At 46.1% G+C, this 12,271-nt stretch overlaps 1 protein-coding gene across 2 annotated transcripts in view; it reads right to left on the bottom strand.

Annotated features, from left to right (window-relative positions):
- The window catches only part of LOC147749151 (zinc finger E-box-binding homeobox 1-like), a 380,330-nt gene that overhangs the window by 55,605 nt on the left and 312,454 nt on the right, over positions 1-12,271 (bottom strand). For both annotated transcript variants that reach the window (XM_086966617.1, XM_086966619.1), the window contains one exon: positions 2,655-2,760. In XM_086966617.1, the coding sequence (XP_086822743.1) occupies positions 2,655-2,760 (106 nt within the window). The remainder of the gene's footprint in view (positions 1-2,654; positions 2,761-12,271) is intronic.

The raw sequence follows: 12,271 nt of genomic DNA, 5'->3' as shown, positions 1-12,271 counted from the left end.
CCTGGGGGTAATTCTAAGGTAAGGAATCTATAACTAATATATGTTTCTTACAGATATATCATTACCAAAGGTAAGTAACTTGTTCAACTGGCTTATTTAATTTAAGTTTTAACTACAACATTTATCTCTCTAGTTTGAGGGCACTAAATGAAATAATAGTTATAGACCCAGGTTGACATTTGTGATGGTCATGCATGATATTCTCCCTTCATAACATTGCTGGTTGGAGACAGTGGCCTATAATTTTACCCTTCTAATTCCAACTTGATTTACATTGCTCTTTTGAAGAAGTTTGGGAATGGGGTTACATAAGTTACTGTAGAAAGAAACTTTTACACAAGCTGCAGCATTTGTGTTCTTTTATGGCAAATTAAACAGCGTTTTTTGTATTGCATCTCAAAGGATGAATCAAGAACTTGTAATCTAACATACGAAGTATTGCAAGCATTAAGAGATGAGCAATTACACTGACAACGCGGGCCCCATACCTGATATTACACATTTTGAGTACTTAATGACATTAAAGGACATCCGCGGATATTCTGCACAGTGGCGTTACGCAGAATGTTTCCCATTATGCAAGTTGCACATGGATATTCTATTGATTTTCTGCCCACAATGAGAATCGTTATACAAAGGGTTCTTGTTTCTTTCACAATGAAACAGTCTCTTGAAAAGTTGACGTGCATTCAAAGCTGGAGCAAGGGTAACTATTTAGACTGCATGTTTGTAGCGGTGGTTCACAAGAGCTAGGTTCATGCCAGATTAGCAAAATATCCACAAGGGAGAAATGTGCACAATATATCTTATTCAGGTCCTCATTGCGAGTAGCCTCTTAATTCTAATGGGCCAGGTAACAGCGGTCACTGGCCCCATCGAAAAGCAGCAGAAAACTTGGATTAAAAGCCCGGCCCAAAATAAGGGATTAACGGGAGATTTGGATCTAGAATAACAGATTTTTTTTTTGTGCATATTTGATATAGTGCAAACTCGGCCCGAAGGTATTGAAGCGCTTTACATGAGCACCGTATTTACATTACACATTCAGGCACAGGGAGATTAAGTGATTTGACCAGAATCACGTGATGTGATTCTGATGGTATTTCCTCATATTTTAGTGGACCCTCGCGTGCCAACTCGTAATGAATTGGATTTTCCCCATTTCTGAAGATACTGTTGTAACCCAAAGCTTTCCAAACTCAGTGTCGGGACACAGTTCTGTGTCGCCTGCCATGTGTGGGTGTGTCGCATGATGACTGTGCGTGTGCATTGCGTGTGCCCGCCTGAGCGTGAGTCACCAGCACAAAACTCGCCGCCTCTGCCAGGAGGCAGACTCGAGGCTCAGCCAAGTTAACCCTAAGCCAAGGTTACCTCTTTGGTACAACGAGCCTTTAAAAAAATGCTTTATACAGATGCAATTTCTTATGGATCTCGGGAGCTACTAAGTCTGCGCTGCCCGTCGTTTACACACTGAGATCGCAGTGTTGGCACTCATTTGGATGTATTATTTTGCAGCACCTAGAAAAGCTCAGATATAGCTGATAAAGGAGGTAATAATATTGAATTTGTTCCCTGTTGGGTGGCTGTTCATCGCACACAGGCTGCAGCACACCCAGTCCTTCCTTCTGCCCCTACCACTACCGTCTGGGACAGTGTTTCTCTCTGTTAGTCCCCCGGCCACGGCACCTCCCGGCCCCCTCCCAGCAGCAGTAAGGCCCCGCGCAAGGAGCGCGAGCGGGGAGCGCGCCGGTCAGCGCGCCTCACGCAACAAGCGCAGTAGTCATGAGATGTGATCAGAGCTCAGTCCTGTGACAGCAGGAAGGCTTGTGGAGACCTCGAGGACAGGTCGTACGAACGGAAGGGGGTTTGTGCACGAGCTCGTAGTCCGACAAACACGCAAGTGTATGTGGCACTGTCCAACAGCAGAAAGAGCGGCAGGTGAATGTGACAAAGTCCGCACAGAGATAGAGAGGCATGTATGTGCCTCCGTCAGAGAGCAGAGCAAAACACGCTGTGTATGTGGCATCGCTGGGGAGCAGAAAATGGCATGTCTATGTGCCCACGGCCTCCGAAAAGAAAAAGGTGCATGCGTATGTACCACTTTCCTAGAATAGAAGATGGCACCTATATGAACTACAGTGTAGCACTAGGAAGAGTGGCCTGTGAAGGACCCACTGGCTGCGAACAGAGAGGCAAGTGAAAGTGTTCACCGCCTAGCAGCAGGAAGTGGGCATGTATATGTGCCCCTGCATGCCAACAGAAAGATGGCACGAATATGGGCCAACAGTCTAGCATGAGCATGAGGAAGAGGAGCATGGTCAAGACTCACTGCGCACTGGCTGTCATCAGAAAAAATTTGCTTGAAAATAAACCATTTGCCCGCGCTCGCTTGCTACACTTCTTTACCGTGTCGCAAAATGATGCATGTCTAGAAAGTGTGTCACCATCATGAAAAGTTTGTGAAGCTGTGTTGTAACCCATCAGTATCTCAGACTGATTGAAATTAGATGAATCTTAATGTTTTTCCTGTATAAACACCATGGTTTGGTCCTGAAGGACCCTTCACAAACCTAGTACCTGGAGGAAATGTCTTCTAATTCAGCATCTGTCAAAGAAGCCGTGTTAAAGGTCAGAAGAAAAGTTCCAAAACTCACCACTGTGTATCCGGATGTGTTCTTTGAGGTGATGTTTGTACTTGAAAGATTTGCCACACTCAGTACACTTAAATTTTCTGGTGTCCGGACTTTGACCTGATAGAGGCTGCAGTAAGAAAATGTCTGAATATTTAAATAGCGAAGGTTGAGCACAACTGTTTGCAAACATATTTAAATACTGGATTCAATCATACATTTATATAAAATGCTTGATTAATCAATTTAAAAAAAATATCTTGTTTTGGAAAAAGCTTTGTACTTATTAATGATGTATATATGTGTGTATGTATGTATATTTTCATTTATTGCAAGCACATCACGAGGACATCAGAGCACTTCAGATTAGCACTGTCGTTTTGTACACAGTTCAACATACTTATAGGATGACATTGAGGCAAATATGTACACATTTTTGGATGCGTTTACATCAAGTGAGGGTTGATAAAATTATGTACAAATAGAAGCATACAATTATCATTGCAGTGCCCATTCAATTTCATTGTAGAGGAATTAGGAGGATTTACATTTTACACATTAGAAACCCTTTACTCCGAATTCCCCTTATGTATGGACTATCATTATTCCTTATTGCATAACTACACACCAAAACCTGAAAAAAACAAGCACTACATGAAAAGGTATATCAAATGATAGTGAATGGAGGAGAGGCACTGCTTTTTTATGCAAAGCTAAGATCCACAGATAAGCCTGACAAAGGGTGCTGAGCGGACCAAACATTTTCTGATGACAATGGGGAAAAATGATTTCTCACACCAATTTTCCACTGTTTCCTTCACACTGCTCCTTGGGCTAGCAAAAAGAGTACTGGGCCTGTGCTGCCCTGCTCAAGAAAAAAAACAAGCCCCAGCCGCAGAAGCTGACTTCAATAGTTATTTGGCTGACTTCTTTACTGCAGGGTAACTGTTCTACTTGACCTTATTGGTCCAAGTGACTGGTTCCCTGCCTGAGTTGTATGACAAATCGGGTTTGCAAGAAAAGTAATTATATGTTTCCTTCTAGAACTTGGTCCTGAAGAAGGTTGTCTATTTACCTGTAACCGAAACGCCGTGTCGACCCCTGTTCCTTTGAACTTTTAACCTGATGCTTATGTGATGTTTTTTTAAAACCTTTTATGAAATGTTATAACATACTATTGTACGGTTTTTAATGATTTGTAACTGCGTTGATAAAATGTTTGTTTGAATAAATAGAAAAAATATATATATATTTTCCTAATAACACTATTCTCTGATTGGTTCTTCACACTTGACGTACTTTGTATTTCATTGGTGCTATATCTACAATTATTGTTGGTCTAATGAGTATAACATTGTGTTTATGACTTGCATCTCGCACTTTGGTAATTAGTAGAAGTACATGACTGGTATTGCTAAACATTGCAAAAACGCATTACTATTCCATCTCCTACCCATTTTGGGGTAAACCTGTGGGACGTTTTATGGTTTCTTAATCCCTGCCTGAGTTGGTCAGCACAAGAGGACCTTTATAGCCGTTTACAAGTTACTTGTCATGGCTAACCCTAAACAGTGGATTTTTGTCATTGAAGTGTCTATTTAAAGAGAAAAATACAACCTTTTTTGATAAAATGGTGTTGGATTTTGATTGAGTTGTGTTTCTTCTTATTCAACTGCTTTTGTACTTAGAAATGTTTACTCTTGTTCCTTTGCAAAAGTCTGACTCAGACCTGCCAACTCACATGGTGCTACCGTCCATCACACAGTATTGGATTCCTTCAGACTGCCACGCGGTGAGCACCCGTTATCACACGGTGGCAAGAAAGGTGAACTGAAAACCACTACAAAGAGTGGTTTTCCAGCTCAGTACCAGAGGCTCTGGGCTGCTGATGTCCATTAAGGGGTGTGAAAACACCCCAGGACACAGGAAGCAACCTCAGCAAGCTTTTGTTTTTCTTGCTTTTGGGAAGATAGGTTGGTTGGGGAGGGGGCAGAATGCTTTTTAGTTAGCTCTCGGCATGAGACCCCTCCAGGCCATGCCCCCTTCTCACGTGGTGAAATAGTTTTGTAAGTTAGCAGGTCTGCTGACTGCTCAGAGCCACAGCTACCCAGGGTTGAGCTAAGGTTTTATAGATAAACCTGACTGGACCCAATACAGGTTTATACATTTATTTTTAAGCAAGATGCCAATCACATATGCATTAGTCACTGATAGAGAAGTGACCATATAAAATCTTTTACAGCCCTTTTTAAACTCGTACTGTGACTTTAAGAACCCAATAATGCACCTGCATCCCATCATGCATGGAAACAGAATCCTGGGGCACTGAGCTCTGTTTTTTTTTTACTGTAAATAATTGGAAAAACTTTCCAAACCCTTTCTATTTTGTATTTAGTCAACGTCTTTTAAGGCTATAAGAATAATTAAACTACTTATTTATTTATTTATAAAGTTTTATATAGCGCGAACATGATCCCGAAGCATATCAGAGCGCTTTATAATTTGAGGGAAAGGAAGGTAATAGTAGCAGTACAATCGTCAGAGGGGGTACCAACCTGAAGAAATCACATATACATATCAAACAAAAGACTACAATCGAAAGGGACAATAAGGGTAGGATAAAAACTGGAACATAGTGAACTGAGAGGAGAGCACGTGAATAGTAAAGAAGAATAACACCAAACGCAGGACTTATGGTGTAGGTCCAAAGCATTAGAGCAGGGGATCTGAGACCCTTTTAAGATAGGAACTTGTTCTTGAGGAATCTTTTCATTTCCAATTTGAAGGTAACCTTGGAGGAGATTCTGCATATTTCCGGTGGAAGAGAGTTCCAGATCTTTTGTGCAGAGCCGGAGAAAGCTCGGTGACATGTTCTCTTTTTGCGAAAGATCTGAGGTTTCAGGAGGAGAGATTTTGCACTCCAAGAAGGTCTGCCCCCTCCGGATAATTCTAGCGTTTGCGCTAGATAATTGGGGGTTTTGAAATGGAGGGCTTTGTGAGATAGACAGGCAATCTTTAGCTGAATTCTAGCTTCATAGGGAAACCAATTTCGGGATTTTAAGACTGGGGAGATGTGCTCATTTTTTTTGTTCCCAATGATCAACCTGGCCGCCCCATTAAGTGAAGCCCTTAAAGGGGGCCAAGGTATATTTGGGGAGGCCACAGAGTGTAGCACTGCCATAGTCTAGCCTTGGCAAAACAAGCCATTGGATCATTGAAGCCAGCTTGTGGGAGGAAAGGTTAGAGATTCCTGAGTATCCTCATAAGGTGATTCACTCCCTTAACCACATTGCTGATATGAGTTTTCATGTTCAGATGCTTGTCTAGGGTGAGTCCGAGAGATTTGGCTGAGTCAACAATGAGGGAGGACCAGTTGAAGGCAGTGAGGTGGTTCATCCAGAGGTCTATCTTGGGGATGTGATTCGGGGGAGAAATGAGAAGGAATTCTGTTTTGGAGGTGTTGAGCAAGAGGTGGTTCTCAGTTAACCAGTTTGGAGTATTTATTAGGGTAGAGTTGAGTGCTATGAGGTTATTCTGGGAGGAGATTTTCAGATAGAGTTGCGTGTTATCCGCATACATATGGAAGAGAATGTCAGCGGAATTTAGAGCATTAGCTAAAGGTTCCAAGAATAAATTGAAGAGTATAGGGGATAGGGCGGACCCTTGGGGGACCCCCATGGGTACTAGTGAAGGCTGGGAGAGAGAGTGGTTCGCCTTAACTCTTTGGAATCTGTGGTGAAGGAAGAACGAGAACCATTGCAGCACCGAACCAGAAAAGCCCATCCTGTGCTTCAAAATGGATAGGAGGTTGTTGTGATTAACAGTGTCAAATGCTGAGGAAAGATCCAGGAGGATAAGGAGGCGGTATTCATTTTGGTCGAGAATTTTTAAAATGTCGTCCATAATGTGCCCACTCCGTAAGCCAGATTGGTGTTGATCTAGGAAATGGAAATTCTCGATGTGGGCACAGAATTGAGATAGACAGTGGTAACAGGGCATTGTTTGACTTCTGGAAGGCCATCCACAGACTTGCATGCACTATGAAAAGTTCTCCTGAAGGACCCTCAAGGGCAGACAAAAAAATCAGGCTGTATTACCTCCAGGAATGAAGACAATAAGCAGCTGCTGGGTCAGCAAGAGCCTTGGGGAAGTTAATCCTTTTTCCAGAGCGCCCTCCTCCTGCTGCAAGTACTCCCACAGAGAGCCATCCATGAAGAAACACTATCAGAGGAAGAGGCGATGCTCCCTTTTGATGTCAAAACATGACATAGAGAATGGAAAAACTACTGATTTGTTCACACTCAACAGGTATGCTGTTGAAACACCACTCGATGTCAAAGCATTGTCAACGTTGCAGTCACCGTCGACATGTTGAAATTACAATCAAAGCCTCCATTAACATCCAAATCTCAGACAGAATTTAGGCCTCATTCCATGTCGAGAGATATATCATAATCTACCTTCAATATTTGACCACAATGGCTTCAAAGTTTGCAAGAGAAATTTATGCCACAGACATCAGATTCAGATTAATACTTCCACCAGTTCTCCATCGTGGATCACACTTGTATTCCAACTTTCAAGCAGCCCATCTCTTAAGAGTTCAAGATCTACTAATTAATTTGACACCTCCTACTGCTCCAGAAAGACATCTGAGCAGTCCACAGCTGACCACTCCTTCACCTGATCTTCTCAAAGAGCTATAAGACCAAGAAAGTACCATCAGTCCATATCTAGTACTAGATCTAGGAGGAGTTCTAAAAATAGGCCATCATCCAGATGTTACAGGAGTAGGAGATGATGACATGGAAGGGGATCTCCAAACTGGACTTCCACTACTTGCTCATCTTTCAGTAATTAGTCACCTACTCTGATAGATAGACCACCAGCAAGAGTCTTGCAAGTAGATGACCTACTAACCATTAATGATGTACTGGTAAGAGGAGCAACAAAAATACATATCATTATGCCTTTCCCCACTACATAAGCTCTGGGTGTTTTTAAACACTACATCCCAGAGACACAGCAATATCTCTCCTTCCTCTAGACCCTGGTCTTCTTGAGCCTATGATGCAACTATTCCTCACGCCTGCATCAGTGAAGTCTGCTCTATTTAGACTTTTCAAGAAATGTAAACCACCTGACCGGGACCCTGTGTTTCTTAGAACAGACTCTATTGCAGATTCTGTAGTTGTAGCTGCAGCAGGGAAGTCTCATGCTCGGCTAAAGAGAATAAGCAGATAGACTTGCTTGGGAAAAAGATGTTTGAAACATCAGCATTACAATGAAGGCTGCCAGTGCTTCGGCCCTTTGGGGAGATATGATAGGGCTCGTTGGGATTCTCTCCAAAGATTTATTGAAAAACTCCCAAAAGAGGATGAACAAGCCTTCCAAGAAATCCTTAATGAGGACTGCCTAGTCTCGAAGCAAATAAGTGCAGCAGCTGACACATAAGACATAGCAGCTCATGGCTATTGCCATGGAATTTGCGCAAGGAGAAGTTCTTTTGCCTGGAATTGACTAGACTCAAACCAGAAGCAAAACATCATATTCTGAATTTTGCTAATTTTGGGAAACACTCTTTGATTTTCATACAGATGACGAATTGTCTTGCATGAAGACCAAAATTTACACATCTGATAGAGACATCATGCCACAGATTCCTTAACTTAGAATATCCCGAGGCATCAGACTGGATTCGGAAAACTTTTTCCCCAGCAGTACCTCTGCACGCCGGGGTGCGGTGTCGCCTGGCTCCGTCCTGACGTTGTCCACGGAAGTGACGTCAATGGAACCATAAGAGATCCCCTCGGCGTGCTGACGTCAGTTTCTTGTTTTCCGTGTCCCAATGCGGATCCGGAGTTAAGCTGTTCCTCTGACTTGTTTTCAGGCCTTCGCAATGCCTTTCGCATCTGGAACAGTGTGCCGATGCCGGCGGGCTTCAAATCGTGTGCGTACTGTTTGCAGCAGATGTCGGCAATGGATCCACACGAGATCTGTATGTGGTGCTTGGGCGAGCACCACGACTCTGCCGAATGCGACACCTGCCAGCAGTTGCAGCCGAAGTCCCTGCGGGAATGGAGGTTGAAACTGTTGTCTGCCCGGATGTCCCAGTGGGAGTCCTTGCTGCGCAGGCTTCTGTATCCAGTGGAGGGCTCCAAAAGAAGCAGTTCTTCATCCCACGCCAAGGTCTCTGCTCGGGACAGGCCCCGGAGTCTTTCCCGTCGACATTAGTCGCCTGCCTCAGGTAAGCACCGGAAGAAGTCACAGATGTCGACGACCTCGCACAAGCGTGACGCTGAAAGCCGCCTCTCCCGGTCTTCACTGGAAGCAAGCCCTCAGGAGTCTACCCCTGCCTATCCACTGTTTCCTGGTGCTGGGGTGACTCGGACCCAGATGGAAGCCTATTCCAGGGCTCTGCTTGCCATCTTTGGGTCAACCCCTCTCCCTGGCGTGCCTTCGGGCCCCACACGGGGGGTAGGGACTCAGGTCAGGGGTTCGCCGGAGGGTTAGTCCTCGGCGCCGACCGAGTGCCTTGACTCAGGTCCTGGAGTTGCTGTGACGTCAGGACACGGCCCAGATGGGCATGCCACTCTGACATCTAGCCCTCCTGACTCATCTTCGCACAGTCCTGCGGGGCTTCCTGCGTCGTCGTTGGATGTGGTTGCAGCTTGAAGTTCGACTCTGAGTCATCTTAGTTCCTCCCCGCAGGCTCTGACCTTGGTGGAGGTCGAATCGATACTGGCCCGGAACCGGGTGGACGGGCCCTCTATGGAGTCCACCTCGACATCAGTCGACGCTGGTTCAGTACTCGGTGGTCCCTCTGTTGGAGGACGTGGACCCAGTGGGCTCCCCATTCACACAGATGTTCCCATGCGCCACGGATCAAATCCCATGGAGTACTGGCCGGCTCATTTTGCTGCAGGCCCTCAGTTGTTGGGAGGACGGATTAACCTGCAACCCTCCCAACAGATGACTTGTTGTCGCCCCCTTGGATGGCCGCAGAGGCCAGTGTTGACTTTGCGAGGCAGTTAGTAGGGCTGCACATGTCTTACAAATGCAGCCGCCCTCTGTCTCCCTGCCTTCGGATCCTTTGTTGGATCTTCTTCACTTGGGCTCAGTGGAGGTGTAGCCTCCATTGCCCTTTGGTAGGTCATTATATGATGTCTTTGTGGGGACTTGGGCCAGACCCTCGTCTGGTGACACCATGGCTCGTGGTGTTGCGCACTGCCGCAGAGCAGCTCCAGATGACCCTACCTGTTTGTCCCTTCATCCTAGGGCTCATGGAATGGTAGTCCAGGCGGCACTTCCCTCCTCTCCTCCACCATTGCTTCCTCCCACTCGGGAGTCTAGGTGGTTAGAGTTGTGTGGCCACAATGTTTTTGCGTCCACCAGCTCCGGCCTTCGATCCCTAAACACGATCTGCGTCTTTGCTCAGGCTACTGCTGCCCTTTGTGACTCCGTTGAGCTACTCCTTCCCTCTTTGCCAGAGAGACCTTGTGCTGACCTGCTCCAGCTTGTTCGGGATGGCCACAACGTGGCGCAGTTTACCATTTGGTCAGCCATGGACACCACTGACTCAGTGGGTCGAGCTGTGGCCAGCTCAGTTGCCCTGCATCGCCATGTTTGGCTGCGCGATGGTAGTTTCGCCGAAAATATTTGGGAGGCACTCAGAGATTTGCCCTTTGATGGGGCCCATTTATTTGACGACCATGCCGAATCAGCCGTCCAGCGTCTCTTTTCAGGATTTCATTGACTTTCGGGGTTTTAGTCCCCTATGGTAGATCTGTGTTTTCGTGTGACGGTGTTGTCACTGTTTTTCTGTTCAGGTCTCTGGGTCCAAGAGGTTCGTCCCAGAAAGATTGTATGGCTGTTCAGCCAAAGGTTTTTTCCCTTACTTTACTGCAGCTTGGCCACCTGTTTATGTGTTTCTTTTGATCTCTGTCTATGAGCTTGTCTCAAGAGGTTGCTTTTATAATGATGTGCTATACCCTATGTGGGGAATTCGCTTACTATTATGTAGCTGCGGTTCCTTGCCAGGAAGGTTCAGAGGCTTCCTGTGGAGCTCTCTTGCTACTTTCAGCCCCGCTGGGGGGTTTCCCATGGGTTCTGATGCGCCTCTCCCTGTTCTTTGCTTCCTTCTGTGGTGGTACACACTCTTGGATGGGTCCCACGGACTGACGTGGCCCTCTCCTGCTGCTCCTGTAGCGCTGCCTACGGTTGTTCCGTGGCACTCTCAGGCATCTGTGGACGTAGTTGATTTTGGTGTATTGTTGGGGTTCTGCTGTTCCCGGCTCGCCCCGGAGGGGTTTTTACATCCTCCCCGCCTTTCTTTGGCTCCTCTTATTGCCTTCCTTCTGCCCTAAATGCCATTGGCGGTCTTGGACGTGGGCACAGGTCCCTGGGGGTGTTCCGGTCTGCTCTGGATCGGTTCTTTCTGTCGCCACTTGTGCTCCATACTGTGTTTATGTGTTATCGTAGGGGACCCGTTGAGTTCCTTGAGCCAGTGTCTTGTATGCGCACTTTCGCTGTGGCCTTCTTTCCTAGTATTGAGACAGGCTTGGGGCCTATGAGTGGTGCACTTTTTACCAGAGCAGTCCTCTGTTCCCTTTTGCTTTGTGTCCCTGGCCTCCCTTGTAGGGGCCCCGGCATGGGTTCAGATTTCTAGGGTCCTTGTCGCATACGTCCCAGGTGTTCCTCTACTGGCCCCGCGATGAGTTTCACAACATTCTCCGGATGATCTCTGGATTCAACATGTATACATATGCCACCTTTTTCAGACTTTTTATGTCTGCATGTTACTGACTTCTTCTTGAAGTGTGATAGTCATATTACTGCCTGTGTGGCGGGCATTGGTTTTCCTTCCTGATCGGGAGGTTGGACCACCCTCTTTGTGGCTGGACTTTTGTTCCGCTCCGGTTCACAGCCGGCGATTCCGTTTCTACCTTTCGGATGCCTGGTTATTCTTTAAGAGTGTTCTTCTGGTTTACCTTTGGCTGTCATTTCCTAACTTTTCTGGCATTTCTGTGTGCTAGATTCGTAGACGAAGGGATAGGCATGCGGGCTCCCTGCCCTAGATCCTGGGGATTGTTCTAGGTTCCCCATTTGTTTCTTTCTCTTTTCTCCACTCTCTCTCTCATGGAAGTTAGTCTTGGGCATGCTCGGCTTGTCGGTCGCCCTTGGTCCTTGTTCCCAGGGGTACAATTGCCTGGTTGGCTACCTGGTGCTGTGCCGTCTTCTTGGTTGGTCCGAACATGCAGTTGCTGCATCGCTACCTTGAATTCCCTCTTGTGTGGTTTAGTTCTCAAGGTACACACTACTTCGTTCTGTGTGCTCTTGCCCTTCACATCTATAAGCCTCTTATAGTCAGGGTTGTGTGTTTCAGCATGATGCCTCTTCCGGCCACGCCATTGGTTGGAATCCCTTCGCTGGACCTTTGTCTCTTTAGGACCCTGGGGTCCTCTCCTCAGTTTCCCTCTTTTCATGGGATTCTGTCGTATTCTGTCGTTGTGCACTGATTTCTGTACTGTGCTTTCATTTCGTCCCTGTCTGGCGACAGTGGGTTTGTGTTTCCTCTGATTACTTGTGGTACCTTGCTTCCCTCGCTCAGCCTGACCTACAGGGTTTTTGTCAGTGCTCCG

Source organism: Lissotriton vulgaris, chromosome 1_1, assembly GCF_964263255.1.
Source record: "Lissotriton vulgaris chromosome 1_1, aLisVul1.2, whole genome shotgun sequence".
NCBI lineage: Eukaryota > Metazoa > Chordata > Amphibia > Caudata > Salamandridae > Lissotriton > Lissotriton vulgaris.
Note: the sequence above shows the minus strand (reverse complement) of the source record. Positions and strands in the feature narration are given on the sequence as shown.